Source organism: Phyllobates terribilis, unplaced genomic scaffold (assembly GCF_046119375.1).
Source record: "Phyllobates terribilis strain yellow unplaced genomic scaffold, ASM4611937v1 Scaffold_8__6_contigs__length_399053987, whole genome shotgun sequence".
In the NCBI taxonomy this organism is placed as follows: domain Eukaryota; kingdom Metazoa; phylum Chordata; class Amphibia; order Anura; family Dendrobatidae; genus Phyllobates; species Phyllobates terribilis.
The window spans coordinates 196,996,269-197,018,022 of NW_027362768.1; the positions used below are offsets into that span (position 1 = coordinate 196,996,269).

Sequence of the window (21,754 nt, forward strand, 5' to 3'; positions counted from 1 at the left end):
AGAATTTTCCCACGCTGTCAGTGACGTGCATGAGGTGAGCTGAGTTCATTGGACATGATCTCGGCTCATCTGGATGCCGTCACAGCCAGACACTGAGGAGCGCAAGCATGCCTGCGCTTCTCAGTGTCTGCGGCATGGCAAGCTGGATGGCAGCTTTCGGCTGCGATCCAGCCTGTCATGTGAATGTAGCAGAGCTGGAGCCGTCCTGGGAACCATGGAAAGGTAAGGATGAGGTTGCTTTATTATTTTACTTTTATTGCAGAAGACATTGGCTTCAGCTGGAATGGGCGTGATGGTAAGTATGGTTTAATTTAGAACATTAACCCCTTTACAGCCCATGACGTATTAATACGCATCTGTGCCCTGGGACTTAAGAGCCTGACCCGTATTAGTACGTCATCGCGATCGCGCGCGCACACAGGCTGTGCGGGCGCGATCGCCGCCGGGTGTCAGCTGATAGTACCGAGTGTCAGCTGTGACAATGTGCAGGGAGCGGTCCCGCACCGCTCCCGGCACATTAACCCCCGCAATGCTGCGATCGAAGTCGATCGCAGCATTGCGGTGGCAAGGGGAGGTGATCGCAATACTCACCTCCTCTTCCGGCCTCCAGCGCTGTCTGCCGCGGCTTCCTGGGTGTTGCCATGACGACCCGATGTCGTCATGACAACATCCGGGTCACCAGGCAGCAAGAACATTGTTTGTTCGGTCGTGCACTGCGCATGACCAATCTTCTCACTGTGCAGCGCTGACTGCCTGCATGGCAAAGGAATGGTGCTCCATCCCTATGATATGCAGGCGATCAGAATAAAAAAAGTGAAAGTCCCAGAGTGGGACAAAGTAAAAAAGTGTAAAAACTGTCAGAAAGTGAAAAAAAAAAAAAAATTGTAAAAATATGTAAAAAAAAATAAAAAAATAATCCACCAAAAATAAAAAATATAATGTACCCATCAATAAATATTATTATGAAAAAAAAGCAAACAAACAATAAAAGTACACATATTTGGTATCGCCGTGTCCGGAACGACCTGACCTATAAAACTGTCCCACTAGTTAACCCCTTTAGTGAACACGGTAAAAAAACAAACAAAAAAAAAACGAAGCAAAAAACAAATGCTTTATCATCATACTGCCAAACAAAAAATGGAATAACACGCAGTCAAAAAGACGAATATAAATAAAAGTGGTACTGCTGAAAACATCATCTTGTCGCGCAAAAAACAAGCTGCCATACAACTCCATCATCCTAAAAATCAAAAAGTTATAGCTCTCAGAATAAAGCGATGCAAAAAAATAATTTTTTCTATAAAATAGCTTTTATTGTGTAAAAGCGCCAAAACAGAAAAACGATATAATTGTGGTACCGGTGTAAACATATTGACCCGAAGAATAAAGCTGCCTTATCAATTTTACCACACGCGGAACAGAATAAAAAAAAAAAAAAGAAAAAAAACAATTCCTGAATTGTTGGTTTTTTGTTTATTCTGCCTCCCAAAAATCGGAATAGAAAGCGATCAAAAAACGTCACGTGCCTGAAAATGGCACCAATAAAAACGTCAACTCATCCCGCAAAAAACAAGCCGTCACATGACTGTCGGCCAAAATATGGAAAAATTATAGCTCTCAAAATATGGCGATGCAAAAACTAGATTTTACAAAAAAATGCGTCTCTTAGTGTGTGACAGCTGTCAGTCATAAAAACCCCATATGATTCTGGTATTGCTGTAATCACACCGACCCGAAGAATAAAGTCGTCTAATCACTTATACCGCACGAGGAACGGCGTAAAAAATAAACTCTAGGGTTAGGGTTGTGTTAGGGTTAGGGCTGGGTTTGGGGTTAGGGTTGTGATGGGGATGGGATTTTTTTCAAAAGTAAGAAAAAAAGATGACGATATGGCGACTAGTGTTGAGCGCAAGTGCTCGCTACTTGAGTTTGCATCGGGTGCTCGGGTATGCATTAAGTATCGTGGGTATTTGAGTGACATGCTCGAGTCTCTGCCCCATATGCTTCGCGGCCAAAAAAACTTTGCGGGGATTGCCTGCCATGCACGAGCGATCCCCGCATGTTTTTTTTGGGGTGTCTAATAACCGTGAAACATGCGGGGCAGGGACTCGAGCATGTCACTCGAGGACACGCAGTACATGGTGCATACATGAGTACCCGATGCAAACTCAAGTAGCGAGCACATGCGCTCAAGAATAAAGACAACTTATTCAATATGATGACCTAATGTTATCAAATTCTGTGTCGTACCTCTGGGTTCAAAATGTTCACTATACCCCTTGATAAAATCCTTGAGGGGTCTAGTTTCCAAAATGGGGTCACTTGTGGGGGGTTTCCACTGTTTAGGCACATCAGGGCTCTCCAAACGCAACATGGCATCCGCTAATTATTCAAGCAAATTTTACAATCGAAAATTCAAACGGCGCTCCTTCCCTTCCGAGCCCTGCCGTGGGCCCAAACAGTGTTTTTTCCCCACATATGGGGTATCTGCGCGCCCAGGGGAAATTGCACAACAAATTTTGGGGTCCATTTTTTCTTGTTACCCCTGTGAAAATAAAAAAAATTGGGTCTAAAGTAACATTTTTGTGAAAAAGTTAAATGTTTATTTTTTTCTTCCGCATTCCAAAAATTCCTGTGAAGCACCTGAAGGGTTAATAAAGTTCTTGAATGTGGTTTTGAGCACCTTGAGGGGTGCAGTTTTTAGAATGGTGTCACTTTTGGGTATTTTCTGTCATAAAGACCCCTCAAAGTGACTTCAAATGTGATGTGGTCCCTAAAAAAATGGTTTTGTAAATTTTGTTGGAAAAATGAAAAATCGCTGGTCAACTTTTAACCCTTATAGCTCCATAACCAAAAAAAATTTTGGTTCCAAAATTGTGCTGATGTAAAGTAGACACGTGGGAAATGTTATTTATTAACTCTTGTGTGACATATCTCTCTGATTTAATGGCATAAAAATTCAAATTTTGAAAATTGCAAAATTTTCAAACTTTTCGCCAAATTTCCGTTTTTTTCACAAATAAACGCAAGTGATATAGAAGAGATTTCACCACAATCATGAAGTCCAATATGTCACGAAAAAACAGTCTCAGAATCAGGGGGATCCGTTGAAGCGTTCCAGAGTAAATTACCTCATAAAGTCACAGTGGTCAGAATTGAAAAAATTGGCCCGGTCATTAACGTGCAAACCACCTTGGGTTGTAAAGGGGTTAAAGAATTGTGTCTTTATTTCAATTAAAGGACTTTTTTCTGGGTGTTGTGTTTTTTTTTTTAAATACTTTACTAGAAATTCATGGCGGTCATGTCTAATATTGGCGTGACCCCATGAATTTCGGGCTTAGGGCCAGCTGATAATGCCAAGCTGGCCCTAACCCCTTTATTACCCAGTGAGCCACCGCACCAGGGCCCTGGATGAGTTGGGTACAGCGCCAGAAGATGGCGCTTCTATGAACGCGCCATTTTCCGGGGTGGCTGCGGACTGCAATTTGCAGCGGGGGGGGGGGCCCAGAAAGCTTGGTCCTCCCTGCGCTGCGGATTCCAGCCCCCAGCTGCCTAGTTGTACCTGGCTGGGCACAAAAATAGGGAGAAGCCCCACGTACTTTTTTTAAAATTATTTCATGAAATAAAAAATAAAAAATATGTGGGGCTTCGCCCTATTTTTGTGTCCAGCCAGGTACAGCAGGCAGGAACGGGCGGCCCCCAACCAAGGAAAGAAAGGGTTTATTTTCATTCTGATATTTCTGTCCCATTGACTTGCATTGGTTTCCGGTATTGGAATCGGCGATATCCGATACTTTTTCGGTATCGGTCCGATCCAATCTGATCTGATATTTCCCGATATCGGAAGGTATCGCTCAACACTACTCCTTATGTACAGGAGCCGGGGATCAATGGTGCTATAAATAATAATAATAATATAGTGAACAAGACAACATTAATGTATGTAATGTATATAGGGGACTAAAGAAACGTCACCCCCTGCTGGCCAGTAAGGGAACATCACTCATCTTCAATGCTCCACATAAGATGCTTTTCTCCGTCCTCCATGTATAATGATTGTGTATTTCTCTCTGGACAGGATTCTTTAATAATGACAATAACCAGAACGCGGCAGGACCTCGACCAGCTGAAGCGCAAGGTGGACAACGCCAGGATCAAGCTTGTCATCGAAATTAAGGTGACTATTTGCTTGAAGACGCTTGTTTGACCTAACACAGCTGAGTCAGAGGTTCTCAGCAGATAGAGAAGGTAAAAACCTGCGACCCAACATCACCCTCCACTGAGGAGCGGGGTCCCATGTGTTGGGGGAGCCGGCCGTCTCTCCGCCATCTTCCTCTGACCAGTGCCAGGACCATTGCAGATGGTGGCAGAGCGGCTCCTGGGGGTATATGGAGCCTCGGACTAGGTATGGGGCATTCCCAGGCTCCACCATACTCTGCAGGTCCTGGCACCATGTATCCCATTACTAAGCAGTGTTTGAGATTGTGGCATCTTTGGGATCAGCGGCTTCTTTTCAACGCTCTGGGTGCAGCAGGAATCCATAGAACCCCATAAAAACAAAATTAAAGTGAGTAGGGCAGAAACGTCACATCTGACACCGGCTGATCCCGCAGATACCAGTAACGTGAGGTCAGCGGCTCCTCCAGAAATGGACGAGAGCAAAGCCGGACGACCACTTTATATCAGATGCAAACACCAGAGAAAAGGTAAAAATAAAGAAACTCCACCGTGTGAAGGAGCAGCGAGCAGATATACCTACAAAGCCACTGCATAAAGTGCCCAAGGAATAATGAGGGGGATCCACAGCCCCTGTAATCAGCTGATCACTGCTGGGAGCCTTACCCCCAGCTGATCTGATACCAATAGTCTATACCATGGGCAACCATTGAATTCTACTGCTGGAAACCCCACGATCTCCGGTCTTACTGAAGCTCATCAGGCTCCTGCTTCAGGAAAAGTCTTTAAATGTTCTGGACTCTCATAGAAAAGTATAATAAAAGTCCAAATACTCAGAAACTCTGATGATCTAACGACTGCCACACCGGCCAGAAAAGCGGAATTGGGGAGTATTGTAAGCGAGTCTAATATCGAGCTGCACAACGTCACAAGCCCCCCAGAAACCTGCGGCATCTCCTGCGGTCCGGGGCAGACGTGCACTGGGATCGGCACAGCTGAAAATTAAAGTAAATCTCTCAGGACAACGGACAGCGGCAGAAAGTCAGAAATGATGAGGTGTTCTGAAATTAGTGACTTTTCGCAACTGTTTTCTGTACTTTTAGCCGTTAAAAAAATGCCCCCTAAAAATTGCAATTCAGAAATCTGATTTGGAACGATTTGCATTGCTAACCACGCCCATAGCCCACCGAGCCCATAGATCACTGCGCCCATAGCCCACCACGGCCATAGCCCACCGAGCCCATAGATCACCGCGCCCATAGCCCACCGAGCCCATAGATCACCGCGGCCATAGCTCATCGCGCCCATAGCCTGCCGCGCCCATAGATCATCGCGCCCATAGCCAACCACAGCCATAGATCACCACGGCCATAGCGCACCGCGCCCATAGATCGCCGCGCCCATTCTTAAGGCTGCGTGCCCATTATGCGTTTTTGCCTAGGAATTTCCGCAGCGAAAACGCTTAAAAAACACTTGGTAATCCGTGCCCCATGGTCCCCAATGAAATCCGCATGTGCTGTGCCCATACTGCGGAAATATCCGCTGAAGATCATCATTACAGAAAAATATGCAGCATGTCCATTAATTTTGCAGACACGCAGCGTAATCGTCGCCATTGACTTGCATTGAAACGCTTAATATCCGCATGACTACATGTGCACATCCGGATATTAAGTGATTCAATGTGCGGATGGTACCGGGGTGTGGAGGACAGGAGACTCTCATCCAGACCCGGGTACCATAGAACCTGTAAAAAAAAGAATTCAAAATAAAAAATAAACATTATACTTACCTTCTGATGGTCCCTCAGTCTCCTCTGGTGCGTCTGGTCTCTGGTTCGGCTTGCGGTGGTGTGAAGGACCTGACATGACGTTATTTAGTCAGGTGACAAGTCACGCGACCGCTGACGTCAGCGGTCGCGTGACCTGTCACATGACTCAATGACGTCATCGCAGGTCCCTTCACACCACCGCGCGACACCGGGGAGACCGGATGGAGCGGAGAAAATACCGGGGGCCATCGGAAGGTGAGTATAATCGTTATTTTTTACTATTCTTATTCTTTTTAACTATTACTTGGTCACACTATATATGCCGGTTGCCGGTTGCATGGATTTATATAGTGCGACCAAGTTGTCAAGCACTTTCCAAGTGATGCTAAAATCGTTTGGAAAGCGCTTGACAACCCGCATGCGGAAATGCAAGTGAAGACCGCTTTACATCCGCATGTCCCTGGCAGGAAAACGCATGTACAATCCGCATGTACAATCCGCATGCGTTTTTCCTGCCAAGGAGAAGCGGAAAAAATCTGCAGCATTTCTGCATCGTGGGCACTTAGCCTAAAAGTGGTATAAAGTCACAAATCCTTGCAGATAAGTAGCACGCAACAAAATTTGAAATATCTTGACAAAATTTTGGGAAAAACCCTGGATACACACACACATGTACTGATAGGTCTGACTCTCCACTGTCTCATCCGACTGATGATAAAAGGTGGACGAAGACGAGATTCTTACAAAATTTCCATTAATAAAGTGGCTGAGAACAGTTTTTGTTTTGCACTTTGTTTTTTCCCATCGCCATGAGGGCTGGATCTTTGTAGTTTTGAACGACTCCATTCACTTTAACATATAATCTACTAAAAAACTGGAACAAATCCCAAGTGAGGTGAAGTGAAGCTGCGGAGCCGCCATTGTTCCCTTCTGGGGTTCGCTGTGCGGCCATGACCTGGTAATTCTCCGCCTCGATCACTTTGTGGCCGTCCTCTGGACCTTCAGCTTTCTATTTCGCGGTCGATGGAGCTGGATTCGTTTTGTGCAGCCGGCGGACAGTTTTCTTCTATTTGGGGCCAGAAAACGACGTTTTGATCACATTTTATTGCAATTGTTTAGGGAGGTGCGGCGACCAAGAAGCTCCAGCCTTGTGATTTCTCTGTTCTCTTTACGGCGTTTTATATTTTATAGGGGGTTGATTTGTTTTCTTTAAATATTTTTTTTGTCCCCTCAGGAGCCTTGAACCTGCAATTGTCCTTTATCCAGCAATGCTTCAGTCAATGTGATATTATCCCATGAAGCCCAGCCACCGGCTAAGATGGCAGCGATAGGGACCTCCAGGAGACCCCCCGGCTGCCATGTCAGCCCCTGCGATCCTGCCATGTTGCATTTACATGGTAGAATAGCAATGATCGCACCTCGCTCTGGTCGCTGCCGTTACTGGCAGAAAACACGGCTCCGTACAGGCGGGAAGGGGTTAATAGGAAAAGTCACAAAAGGATCTGTGGCTGATCAGGGAGGTGTTCGCCTCGGTCACTGGGGCGGACGCTGAGCTCAGTGAATGGGGGTCCGCAGCTTTGATGTCGGCTGCATGGACTCCGTATATTCTGCTTTCTTTATATTCATCATAAAATGAACATCTTCTTTGCTGAATTTCAGATGAGAAAGCAGGCATCGTCCGATCTGAACGTGCTGAAGGCAGAATTAGCCCAGAAGAAGTCTCAGTCGGGGCTGGGCGGCCCACCCTCGGTACCCACACTGTGAGGCCCCATCCGCGGCTCACCTGGATCCCATATTTATTGCTTCTCCATGTGATGGACGGCTTTCTCCGTGACTGCCTGTCTGGGATGGTCCTTACACAACATACAGCTGTGCCGCGCCTGGACCGGAGCTTGGAGGACTGAAACCTGGATGCACAGGGCAGTGACTCTGTAAATGCAATTTTTTCTTCTTTTTTTTTTTACTTTGTAACCATAAAACTTTTGGACATTAGTTTGACATATTTTTATTGCAGCAGTAACTAGATAGGAAGAGTTAAATGGTTAACACCTAAAAACCTGTGGTCACCACTAGAGGGAGCACAAGAGCTCGCTGAATACTAGTAGTGTAGACTCAGTATGCAGTAAGCTCCTGAGCTCCCCCTAGTGGTGGCCACAAAAGAGCAGAGACTAAAGTAATCAGCAGTAAAGAGAGTATGGTGGCACAGGGGCAGATCTATGAGCCTCCTGCCATCATTTGTGCCAGTCAATCATGGCAGGTATGGCTGACGTCACAATATCGCAGTCTGCGCAGCAGCAGGATGGCGCCGTCATGGCAGTAAGGCTTTCCACATGGCTGCAGCCTGTTGTTGGGCTACAGGATCACTGGAGTAATCCAGTAGATCTCCGTTCCACATGCCGATGCCTCGGAGACCTAGTTCCTTAACATATGTCGCCTTTAATGAAATGCTCTGCGGATCGTCGTACCAAACCTGGTGGAAACTTCCCTTCGAGTCCTATGGAAACATGAAGCTCGTTTATTCATCATGGCTCCGGACGGTGACCAGATCCGACATGGAGGACCGAGCACGAACCTTATAATTATAAAATGGAGCTTTCTGCACGTCGTCCCACAATCTGCCGCTAGCTGAATCGTTCACTTGCTTCATAATCGTGCGGAACGGCACCTGCCGGCCCACCGCGTCACTGCACTCGGCCCCCCGAAATGGCTTCTTGGCTATTTTGCACCGATTATCCTGATAAGATGCAAAAAAGGAAATATTCTAATTATTAAAGGGTTTTCCTTAAATCTCAAGTTATCCATAACGTAGGCGATAAATTACTTATTGCCGGGAGTCCGACAGCGGGAGCCCAAGACAGGGGGCGCTAGAGAGCTCTGTCATCAATGGAGCGGAGCTGCAGACACTCGACCTCCGATCTATCGTCTATGGGGCGGCCGGAGGAAGCCAAGTGCAAGGTTCTGCTGTTTCCGGTTGTCCCACAGACAGTGAGTGCAGCTCCGATCCACAGGGCTCTGCGGCGCCCCCTTCTCAGGATTGCGGGGAGTGCCAGCAGTCAGTAAATTATCCCCTAATTAACCATTTAAATACAGCGAGGGGCGTAATGGGCCGAGATAATCACACATCATATCGGCACGCGATCTGCACGCTTACAGCCCGGATGGGACCGGGATCACATTATTATGTCAGAATTTGGGCCCAATGATGGGGTCTCTGTCTCCCATTGTCAGCAATGGAGCCCCCATTCCCTGTTACACCATGTCTGAATGCCCCATCTGATGACTTTCCAGTTTATGAGGGTGCGGTACAGAAGCACTATATGGCGGCACACAAGGTCCTACAGCGCCATCGTATGGATCTATAGGGTCCTATCTCCAGGCCAATTCCTCACGCATCAGGCCTTATATAGACCCCAGAAACAGGATCCATCACTGCCGTAGCAGGGAGACCCCCGCAATAATGGCAAATACCTGTGTTAAGTTCAGACAGCCGTAGTCGTAGCCGTACCAGGGGACGCCCATCACTAGTTTCTTAGGATCGATGCTGATATTGATGAATTTCCTGTACCCTACAAGAGACGGAGAAACGAAGATGATGGAAAAGTTCTCCTCCGAATCACACGGGCCTGACATTTTCTACACAATTAAAGGGATTGTCCACTACTGGATGACAGAGAAATCAATTCAGGAATTAAAATACAGACAATGGCAGCTTGCCGGCTGCGACCTCGCCCACCGGGCCGGCTGCAGTTAGTGAGCAGCCGCCATTATCCATGGATAACGCTTCTACGTCTCAGTCTATGGGGCTGTTCACATGTCTGGGATTTTTTGCTGCCTGAGTGGTCCGTGACAAATCACAGAAACCCGCCTGATGTTGATCCAAGTGTCTGATCAAACTCAGCGGCACAAATCGATGGCTCCGTGATAACATTGGACGCCATCTGTGCCGGCGGCTTTTTTCACGGATTGTCAGACAGAAGGTGGAAAACATCTTTTTTCACATAGAAGAAAAACTGATGAAACTCGGTCCGTGTTTCTAGTATGTGAAAAAACTAATGTCTGAATGAGGTCTAATTTTCCCAGACAGCAGAGCGACAAACAGGAAAAAATGAGAAACTCCTGAATGAAACCTCTGAGCTGGGGGTCTCTGGATTTGGCCTCCTGAGGCTGAGGAGGCTGTCAGTCTCTGGGTCTCCTGCGCGGCGTCCGCTCACATATGCACTGGACAGTTGTCAGCGGTGCAAACCTCGTGGTGTCCTGATCCAGAGCACACGTCCCAGGGCAGACACTGAGCTCCCATTACTGCACCCCATAGGACCTCAGTAGTGGAGGACTGACCGGTGATGGTTTGGTTGAATGGCGCGTTTGCCCCAGCGATACATTCCGTCCAGATCTGGGATTGTTCATCATAGGACATAACAAACAAGAAGTCGCACAGATCCGCTATGGCCGTATAGTCATAGCAGCGGAGGTCGATGCAGGTGGGAGACCACGGCACATCAAACGTCACCTACAACAGGGCGAATACAGAACGTGAGCGGGCGGCATAGAAGAGGTTAAATTCACAGCGTGGTCTGGGCGATCCGGACCCTGTTGTTATATTGCTCCTGATTTAGGCCACTTTACATCAATATCTGCAAACTGGAACAAGGAGTGGAAAGATTTGTGCCATTTCCTAATTTTGGACTCACTCCTATTTTGCTTCTAAATACAGGTGCAAAATAAGGATCTAAATTAAAGGAGTTCTATCAAGTATCACAGTCCTGAGCTGCATTCAGTCGTCAGGCTCCAGAGCAGAAATCTTCAGAATATCTGGGCAATTTGCATTATACGCAATACACAATATAGTAATATCGCTGCTGGTAGAGGTCCTGTCTGATGGCAGCAGAACAGTGAATGCAGCTCTGGGAGAACAACAGCAATAGAATGTTGCAAAACTGGACAATCTAAATAAACAAAGAAAGGACAAACTGAAATGATTAAACATAGACATTCATGATACAGAGCACAACAAATGCAGCACATTGTGTCCCGCAGGAGAGGACACCGCCATCTAATGAAGGGAAAGAGCCAGGTGGGGGCTGGTAAAGGGCTGAGGGGTGTCAGAGACATCAGCTACTACAGGGTCACTGAGGGTTATTATTGCACCCTGTTATCTATCCTCCTCAGGGGCGGACACAGACTGTACAAAGTTATGTAAACATAACCCCCCCATGTGCAGCTCTCACCCCCCCCCCCATGTGCAGCTCTCATCCCCCCCCCCCCCATGTGCAGCTCTCACCCCCCCCATGTGCAGCTCTCACTCCCCCCCCCCCATGTGCAGCTCTCATCCCCCCCCCCCATGTGCAGCTCTCATCCCCCCCCCCCATGTGCAGCTCTCATCCCCCCCCCCCATGTGCAGCTCTCATCCCCCCCCCCCATGTGCAGCTCTCATCCCCGCCCCCCCCATGTGCAGCTCTCATCCCCCCCCCCCCCATGTGCAGCTCTCATCCCCCCCCCCCCATGTGCAGCTCTCATCCCCCCCCCCCCCATGTGCAGCTCTCATCCCCCCCCTCCCCCATGTGCAGCTCTCATCCCCCCCCTCCATGTGGATCTCTCATCCCTCCCCCCCCCCATGTGCATCTCTGATTCCCCCCACTCCTAGTTAATTGTATTTAAAAAAAATAAAACTTGTTATACTTACCCCCATGCGATCCCTGCAGAATCCTGGCACTCGTCCACGTCGCTGCCACCAGGTTCTCCTGACTTCCGGCCATGTGACGGCGCCGTCACATGACCGGAAGTCCGGGGAATCATGAAGGCGCTGCCGCAGCAGCGCTGCACTGCTACACAGAGGAAAGCAGCACTGAGATGTCCCGGCGCTTAGCGCTCAGCATGGGGCCGGGGGCCCAGGGCCGGCTCCAGGTTTTTGTAGGCCCCGGGTAAAAGAGTCTCAGTGGGCCCCTTTAACACATACCACGATTCATGGTGCAGAGATACCGAAGAGAAATATATATATACTACAATGCCGAAGATTTCACTTCTTACATTACATGAGCGATATCTATTATAAATTCCACAATAGCTCAGAAACCGGCGAATCGCTCCACACAGTATACTGGCCCCCATATAACGCCCCATACAGGATACTGGCCCCCATATAACACTTCATACAGGATACTGGCCCCCATATAACGCCCCATACAGGATACTTGTCCCCAAATAACGCTCCATACAGGATACTGGCCCCCAAATAACGCTCCATACAGGATACTGGCCCCCATATAACGCTCCATACAGAATACTGGCTCCCATATAACGCTCCATACAGGATACTGGCCCCCATATAACGCTCCATACAAAATACTGGCCCCCATAAAATGCTCAATACAGAATACTGGCCCCCATAAAATGCTCCATACAGAATACCCGCCCCCATATAATGCTCCATACAGAATACTGGCCCCCATATAACGCCCCACGCAGGCTGTTCCCCCCCACATAATGCCCCACGCAGGCTGTTCCCCCCCCATATAGGATGTCACCCCCCCTTATAATGCCCCATGCAGGATGTCACCCCCCCCTCCCTTATAATGCCCCATGCAGGATGTCACCCCCACCCCCTTATAATGCCCCATGCAGGATGTCACCCCCCCCTTATAATGCCCCATGCAGGATGTCACCCCCCCCTTATAGTGCCCCATGCAGGATGTCAACCCCCCCTTATAATGCCCCATGCAGGATGTCACCCCCCCCTTATAATGCCCCATGCAGGATGTCACCCCCCCCCTTATAATGCCCCATGCAGGATGTCACCCCCCCCCCCTTATAATGCCCCATGCAGGATGTCACCCCCCCTTATAATGCCCCATGCAGGATGTCACCCCCCCTTATAATGCCCCATGCAGGATGTCACCCCCCCCCCTTATAATGCCCCATGCAGGATGTCACCCCCCCCCCTTATAATGCCCCATGCAGGATGTCACCCCCCCTTATAATGCCCCATGCAGGATGTCACCCCCCCCCTTATAATGCCCCATGCAGGATGTCACCCCCCCCCCTTATAATGCCCCATGCAGGAAGTCACCCCCCCCCTTATAATGCCCCATGCAGGATGTCACCCCCCCCCCCCTTATAATGCCCCATGCAGGAAGTCACCCCCCCCCCTTATAATGCCCCATGCAGGAAGTCACCCCCCCCCCTTATAATGCCCCATGCAGGAAGTCACCCCCCCCCTTATAATGCCCCATGCAGGAAGTCACCCCCCCCCTTATAATGCCCCATGCAGAAAGTCACCCCCCCCCTTATAATGCCCCATGCAGATGTCACCCCCCCCCCCCTTATAATGCCCCATGCAGGATGTCACCCCCCCCTTATAATGCCCCATGCAGGATGTCACCCCCCCTTATAATGCCCCATGCAGGATGTCACCCCCCCCCCTTATAATGCCCCATGCAGGAAGTCACCCCCCCCCCTTATAATGCCCCATGCAGGAAGTCACCCCCCCCCCTTATAATGCCCCATGCAGGATGTCACCCCCCCCTTATAATGCCCCATGCAGGAAGTCACCCCCCCCCCTTATAATGCCCCATGCAGGAAGTCACCCCCCCCCCTTATAATGCCCCATGCAGGAAGTCACACACCCCCACCTCACCCCCCTCCCTTATACTGCCCCATGCCTCCATACAATAAACAAAAAGTCAAATACTCACCTCACGTCTCACCTGCTGCTGCTGCTCCGGACGCCAGGGTCGCCGGCCTCATCCCGCTCTGCGCTGTGACTGCTCAGGAGAGAGCGCGGTGTAAAGACGTCACAGTGCAGCAGCCGCGGAGGCACGGGGAGGGGTAAGTATTGTGCCGGGTGCCGGGGCCCTGAGCAAGCGGGGGGGGGGGGGGGGGGGGGCGAGTGGGCGCTGACACTGTTCTCCTCCGCTCACTGGTCCCATAGCGCCCCCCCCCCCTCCCGCCTGCTCAGGGCCCCGGCATTTGCCCGGGTGCTGAAGCCGGCCCTGCGGGGGCTCCATGAGGAGACGCACAAGAGGGGGGCCCCAACGGGGCTCCGAGGGGGCCCTCACCGGCCGGGCCCCATACTGGAGTCAGGACAGTCATTCCCTGATGGAGGCCCTGCTGGAGGCTGGAGGTGCCCCCTCTCCCTCAGGGCCCCCGTTCAATGAACGGGCTGCACGGGCGGTAGGTCTGCCCCTGATCCTCCTCTTCATCGTCCTATACATTTAGCTTGTGTTAAAGCCTAATATGAGCAGAGGAGACAATCACTTTGCAATGGGCCTGATAATCAGAAGAGGCACCGGACAGTCCAGACCTCCTCTGGTATAAACACTGTGCCCCGCCGGGAGCTTCATAGCCGAGCAGCTGCATGCAGCCGTACATCACCAAGCACAATGCCGAGGGTCGGATGGAGTGGTGTAAAGCCGCCACCACTGGACTCTGGAGGAGACGTGTGCTGTGCAGTGACGGATCGCACATCTCTATCTGATGAAGTCTGGTGATTCCAGGAGGACGTTACCCCCCGACTGCATTGTGCCCCCAATACAGATGGTGGAGGAGGATAATGCTATGGCCTGTTGTTATCAGGGGGCGGCAGCAGACCCTTCAGCACAAGACATTGTGGACAATTGTAGCTTCAGCTTTGTGGGAACAGTTTGGGGAAGACCCTTATCGGCCCCCATGACTGCACCCAGAGCACAAAGGTCATACAGACATTATTATTATTAAATATTTATATAGCGCCATTAGGTTCCATGGCGCTTTACAAGTGTAGGGGAGACAAGGACACGAACATGAAGCATCAGACGAGGAGCACTGGTACAGTAGGGCAGGGGGTCCTGTCCACGAGGGCTCACAGACTATAGGTGGGTGGGTGGGGAGACAGGAGGAAGGGGGAGAGGAGAGGGTGAGATGATGTAGCGGATGGGTCTCAGCGTGGGCTGTAGGCCTGAAGGAAGAGGTGGGTCTTTAGGTTTTTCTTGAAGGTTCCCAGGGTGGGGGAGTGTCTTGTAGGCGGTTGTGGGAGGAGGAAATGAGAGGGGAGAAGAGGAGAAGTTCTTGAGAGGAGCGAAGATCGCGCGGGGGGACATATCTGGAAACCAGGTCGGAGATGTAGGGAGGGGACAGGTTATGTATGGCCTTGTATGTTAGGGTTAGGGTTTTGAACCGTGATCTCAGGGCAATGGGGAGCCAGTGAAGGGCTTGGCAGAGGGGTGAGGCGGGGGTGAAACGTGAAGATAGGTGGATGAGTCGGGCAGCGGAATTGAGGATGGTGCGGAGAGGTGCGAGGGAGGAAGCGGGGAGGCCAGTGAGCAGGGGGTTGCAGTAGTCGAGACAGGAGATGATGAGGGCGTGGATGAGTGTTTTTGTCGAGTTCCGGTCAAGGAACGAGCAGATTCGGGCAATGTTGCTCAGTTGGAGTCGGCAGGCGGTGGCGAGGGCTTCGATATGGGGCTTGAAGGAGAGGGCGGAGTCGAGGATTACCCCAAGGCACTTGGCGTGGGAGACGGGTGAGAGGGTGCAGTCGTTGATTGTGATGGATAAGTTGTGGAGCTGGGGAGAGCGGTTATCTCGGTCTTGTCCATGTTGAGTTTGAGGAAACGGGCGAAGAAGAAGGATGAGATGGCGGATAGGCATTGGGGAATTTTGGATAGTAAGGCGGAGATGTCGGAGCCAGAGACGTAGAGCTGGGTGTCGTCGGCGTAGAGGTGGTATTGGAGGCCGTGGGATTCGATGAGTTTCCCCAGGCCGAGGGTGTATATGGAGAAGAGTAGTGGTCCCAGGACTGAGCCTTGGGGAACTCCAACAGAAAGGGGGTGGGGCGAGGATGAGGTGTGGGAGTGGGTGACGCTGAAGGTCCGGTCCGTTAGGTAGGAGGAGATCCATGAGAGGGCTAGGTCAGTGATGCCAAGGGATTCTAGGATGTGGAGTAGGAGGGGGTGGTCGACTGTGTCGAAGGCGGCGGAGAGGTCGAGGAGAAGGAGGATGGAGTAGTGTCGTTTACTCTTGGCGGTCAGTAGGTCGTTGGCGACTTTAGTTAGGGCTGTTTCGGTGGAGTCGGAAACCGGATTGAAGGAGAAGGAGAAGGAGAGGAAGAAGAAGGAGAAGAAGGAGAAGGAGAAGAAGGAGGAGAAGGAGAAGAAGGAGAAGAAGGAGAAGGAGGAGAAGGAGGAGAAGGAGAAGGAGAAGAAGAAGAAGAAGAAGAAGGAGAAGAAGGAGAAGGAGAAGGAGAAGGAGAAGGAGAAGGAGAAGGAGAAGGAGAAGGAGAAGGAGAAGGAGAAGGAGAAGGAGAAGGAGAAGGAGAAGGAGAAGGAGAAGGAGAAGGAGAAGGAGAAGGAGAAGGAGAAGGAGAAGGAGAAGGAGAAGGAGAAGGAGAAGGAGAAGGAGAAGGAGGAGAGCTCGGCATGAACGTGATGTTCAAGTAATTTTGAGGCAAAAGGGAGGAGAGATATCGGGCGGTAGTTGGAGACTATTGCAGGGTCAAGGGAGGGTTTTTTGAGGATGGGTGTGATTGTGGCATGCTTGAAGGTGCCGGATTTAAGTGATAGGTTGAAGAGATGGGTTAGGGCGGGGATGAGGACAGTGGTGAGGTTAGGGATGAGGTGGGAGGGTAGGGGGTCGAGGGCGCAGGTGGTGAGGTGTGAGTGAGCTAGCAGAGAGGAGAGGAGGTCTTCTGTCATGGGGGAGAAACTGCATTTGGGTGAGGGGGGGTTGGGCGGCCGAGCAGCTTGTAGATCGAAGCTTTGTCTGACTTTGTCAATCTTGTCTTTGAAGAAGGTGGCAAAGTCGTTGGCTGAGATGAGGGGCGAGGGTGCAGGGGGACAGAGTAGGGAGTTGAAGGTACTGAAAAGTTGCTTGGGGTTGCGGGATAGGGTGGTTATTAGGGAAGAGAAGTAGTCTTGTTTTGCATTTATGAGAGCAGTCTTGAAGGCGGTGAGGGACTGTTTGAACAGGTTGAGGTGTTCCGTGGAGTGGGATTTCTTCCATTTCCATTCAGCCACTCTGGACGTCTGCCGAAGTTTTTTCGTGTGGGGCGTTAGCCAGGGTTGTCTGTGTGCACGGGTTGTGACGTGTGAGAGCGGGGCAGCTTGGTCGAGGGCTGTGGTGAGGGTGGTGTTGTAGAGGGTGGCGGCGGCGTAGGCATCTTGGGAAGAAGATAGGCCGGAGAGAGAGTGAGTGGAAGTCGATGAGTTTGAGGTTTCTGCGGGGATGGGGGAGTGTGCGGGGAGGGGCGATCAGAGAGGGGGGAGAGAGAGAGAAGAAGGTCAGTAGGTTGTGGTCAGACATGGGGGATCGTGAGTGGCCGCACAGAGCCCAGACCCCAACCCTATCCTATCCTATAATAGAGATTGTGAGACCGGACTCCCCAACATCAGGGTCTGACCCCACAAATGATCTTCTAGATGAAGGGGCAAAAATCCTTAAAGGCGTCTTCAAAATCTTGTACATATCCCAGAAGAGCGACTCCATATTAATGTCTATGGATGTAGATAGAGCCAGGGCTGTGGAGTCGAAGTTGGTATAAAATGGACGGACTCCAACTCCTATGCAGTTTTGTGGGGAATATTTTTTTCATAAGAATTTGGGAAAGTTCTGAAATGTCCTATAAATGTCTGTCCTATTCCTGATCTCAGGGTCTGGACTTTTAGCTGAGATGAATCAGTGCTACAGTAAATTTATCACTTAAACATGAGCCGTGTATGAGGGAGTCATGGAGTCGTGGAAATTGAGGAGTCGGAGGTTTGGTTTATCAACTCCACAGCCCTGGATGGGGACAGAGAAGCCCCCGGAGGTGGATGTGGGGGGCACATACTTTTCTCCATATTAATGTCTATGGATGTAGATGAGGACAGAGAAGCCCCTGGAGGTGGATGTGGGGGGCACATACTTCTCCATATCATGTATGTCCTCTACAGGAGATCGTTACCTGGGACCCCGGGATCTCGGTATGGAAAGCCTCTGTGGTCTCCTTCACCAGGGCGGTCAGAGTGTGATATTCGGGGGTGTGCGGCAGCACTGGTTGTTCTATATCCAGGTTGATCCCATCCATATATTGAGCCTTCGCCAGATTCACTTTTTCCGCTATCCAGGCCGATCTCTTCTCTGGATCCACAATATCCTTCAATGGAACGTCGCCTGTGATAAAAGGGAAAGGATCGGCATTAGTTTACAGAGGGGGTCCGGTTCTGGAACATGACTGAACCCCGATGATTTGCAGATATGGGTCGCGTCAGTAACTCCTTCAGTGCGGTTCTCAGCATTGGTGGCTCTATATATGTGGCCGGCACTGCAGCTCTACCTAAAGTCCACGGCGCGGAGCCGCCATAGAAGGCACAACTGTATGAAAGCCCCGCAGCACGAGAGTACAGCGAGCGCAGCAGCCCCCATCATCCTAGAGATGGAGGAAGTCACAGTGGCCGAACCCGATGAATCAAGCAAACCGCCAACGTTGTAAAACAGACTATAGTCCGCGACTGTCGGGTTTACGCTTTGTCGTGACGCAGCCGATGTCAGAAGCGTCTTCATTAGTCCTGTGACAGAGGAGACATCAGTCATCAATGATTGCCTTTCCCAAACTACCCAAAATATCAGATCAGATCAATGAGTCCATCATCTTCTACTTAAAGGGATTTTCTCACTTCTGGGAAATTAAACCACTAAGAAAAAAATAGAATTGAGAGTTGTACAAGATTAGGAAAACTATGACCTCTGTTTCCCAGAAATATCAGTACTGTGGTCGATGAGCTGTCTCTGGTAATGCAGCATAGCCCCATTCACTTGGATAAGACTGAGCTGTAATACCACGTGCTGACCACAGGCAGGAGTGGCGCTGTTTCCAAGAATAAAAACAGACCCTTATTTTATTATGGCGTAAAAACCCATTAATTAAAACTTGATATGTCGTCGTACTTAACTCCACGACTATTCACATGAGTTATTCAGTATATATGAGGCCTTAGAGGCCATTTCTCATGTAAATCCTACTCAGCCTGATTCCCATATATTCGTTGCATTAGGGTCAGTATTTTTTACCCTGATCCAACGCAACGGATCACAATCGATGGCAAAACAGATGCAAAAATGCATAAGTTGTCATCAGGCTGTTCCCTATTTTACTCCCAGGGGTGGGTCCCGGACTGGATCACAACGTTACATCAAAACTGTGGAGCGGAGCAACATCTGATGCGCCAGACGGGTGGGAACGATCAGACTTACCCTTCAGGACGAATCTTGCACCTTTGGAATGAGCAAAGCACATAAGCTCCGGGTCATATGGAGCAAACAGGGCGACGGTGGTGACATGGGCCCAGTCATAGGACTTCCAGGTCTTCCCTTTGACATAAAATACATAAACCTGAACACAAAGAACAGAACAAGTCGCACTCAGTTATAATGTGGGCGCCATCCAAGTACCACGTCACTAACTGCCAGCTGGGCGTTACCATTCTCTGTGCCAATGGGGCATGTCCCTACACAGTCACCCTGATTAATCCGAGCAGATATCCTCAGACTGTAGAGAAACCCTCCTTTCCTGGGGAATGGTAACACCCATTTGTCAATTTAGTCATACATTTCCAGGAGGGATAACAAAAGAACGACAACGCAGAGTTCTCAGAAAAGAAGCTCCAGAATTCTTATTTCATAGGGAACGTTGGTATATACTAAGACCAACAAGACGTCATGGGGTGTCCGGGCTGGGATTGGGGGAAGAGCGGTCCAGTCCTTGGGAAAATACCAGACCACTCATAACGCGCCTCTGCACATGTGCCCACGAGCAGGAATAGCAGCTCACCTGCGCTGCGTCCAAAACGCTGCGTTCCAATTACAAGCGCAGCGGATGGATTTATAGAAAGCCCCCTGTGCTTCTATTAGCCGCCGTGTAAACTCCCCCGCGGTGCGGGTTTACGAGCCGCAGCATCTCAATTATCTGCAGTGGAGGCGCTAATCTCTGCAACAGAAATTTCCACAACAGAATGGATAGGATGCGGTAACTCAATGAACACATGCGGATTTACCTGCGCGATCGGACGCAGCAAAAATACGCTGCTGTCTCCTGATCGTGGGCACATAGCCTTACATTTTTGTTTTTCAGGTGTTGTCCTCCACTGTACATGTACAGTCTATTAACAGGTATAAAGAGGAGTAAAAAAAAACCCTGCGCAGATCCTCCGTGCTCAGCACTGCGTCACCCGCAGGTCTCCTGGCATCATGCAGTATGGAGTACGGAGTATGGCAGAGGCACAGGACTGGCAGGGAAATATTGTGGGTTTATTTTTGGATTTTTATCACCTCTCTGGGCCGATTAATGGTAGTAGCGGACAACCCCTGTAACGTACCAGCCCCTGCACTGAAATTGTAACAAGCGATGTTTCTGGATTATTGGCCCCTTCAATTCTGGCCCCTCCATGAATAGTAAATCATGAGTCTGCAGACTTCACACATATGCAAACCAAGGCGGATTTCGCCATTAATGGGTCTTGTGATTGCTGACATTATATATATTATTGTATTTTCAAAATCTGCAGCTAAACGTTTGCAACAAATGCCCTATATGTGACCGGGGCCTGACAGTCGGCAGCAGCTCTGACACCTGCTCGTCATTAATTACCTCCTGATAACGCTGCTGTAACCTGCAGGTAGAATGAGGATAATTACCGGAGAGACCTCGCTCCCTGCACCTCCCCCACAATCACTGTTTACAATCAGGAAGTTACACTGATACATTGTATCACATTCACAGGATTCCACCTGACACATAGTGACAGACACTGTACCTCAAAGTGCCGAGTCTCTCTGATGGGCTGACACAGAGCGGGGTCAGAGCAGGGGCACTCAGCCCCCCAGCAGACAGAAACCCCCAGTATGAGGAGTAGCCCCAGCAGGGGGCGCCCAGCACCACACAGCCCCATCCTCTCTGCACTGCATCCAGCACTGGAGTCAGCTCTGCTACCTCACTACAGGGGTGTAATAGAGAGGAGGAGGAGGAGGAGGAGGGAGACTGGGAGGGAGGTGTCAGGGGAGGAGATGGCTGCTGTCATCATTGTAACTGAAATAATGACAAATGTGTTACTGCAAACAACTAACTAACCAGGCAAAAAGGCTGCAAACATCCAGTAAGATCGTAGAGGGCAGTTCACACAGTTATTGTTCGTCCTCATACACAGCAACTTCACCATGACATGAGATTACTGTATACTACAACATGGCAGAATAAAGCTAATGAGTGCAGCTCTGGAGTATAATACAGGAGGTAACTCAGCATCAGTAATGTATGTATGTACACAGTGACTGCACCAGCAGAATAGTGAGTGCAGCTCTAGAGTATAATACAGGATGTAACTCAGGATCAGTACAGGATCAGTAATGTAATGTATGTACACAGTGACTGCTCCAGCAGAATAGTGAGTGCAGCTCTGGGGTATAATACAGGATGTAACTCAGGATCAGTAATGTAATGTATGTACACAGCGACTGCACCAGCAGAATAGTGAGTGCAGCTCTGGAGTATAATACAGGAGGTAACTCAGGATCAGTAATGTAATGTATGTACACAGTGACTGCACCAGCAGAATAGTGAGTGCAGCTCTGGAGTATAATACAGGATGTAACTCAGGATCAGTAATGTAATGTATGTGTGGCACCCCAGGGGTCTGGTTTTCCACAGTAATGTAATGTTATGTCTGAGAGCAGGTGGGAGGTCCTTTGGTCAGGGATCCTGTGCATGCCACACCTCCTGCCCAGTCTTGGGAGGGGAAGAACTTCCCCTGTATAAACCCGGGGCTGAGGCAGGGTGAGTCAGACAAGGAGAGTGGAGACAAGAAG

At 49.8% G+C, this 21,754-nt stretch overlaps 2 protein-coding genes across 3 annotated transcripts in view; one reads left to right on the plus strand and one right to left on the minus strand.

The window, feature by feature from the left end:
* Positions 1-7,942, plus strand: part of SPATA1 (spermatogenesis associated 1) — a 48,835-nt gene extending 40,893 nt beyond the window's left edge. For both annotated transcript variants that reach the window (XM_073644004.1, XM_073644005.1), the window contains exons 11-12: positions 4,082-4,180; positions 7,610-7,942. In XM_073644004.1, coding sequence (XP_073500105.1) covers positions 4,082-4,180; positions 7,610-7,714 — 204 coding nt within the window. In that variant the 3' untranslated portion in view covers positions 7,715-7,942. The remainder of the gene's footprint in view (positions 1-4,081; positions 4,181-7,609) is intronic.
* CTBS (chitobiase) lies at positions 7,940-20,924 on the minus strand. The gene is made up of 7 exons (XM_073644006.1): positions 20,707-20,924; positions 19,148-19,286; positions 17,859-18,067; positions 10,286-10,457; positions 9,419-9,516; positions 8,523-8,684; positions 7,940-8,444 (listed from the first exon to the last, which is right to left on the minus strand). The coding sequence occupies exons 1-7, from the start codon at positions 20,839-20,841 to the stop codon at positions 8,259-8,261; spliced, it is 1,101 nt and encodes a 366-aa protein (XP_073500107.1). The 5' UTR covers positions 20,842-20,924; the 3' UTR covers positions 7,940-8,258.
* Positions 20,925-21,754: the final 830 nt, after the last annotated feature.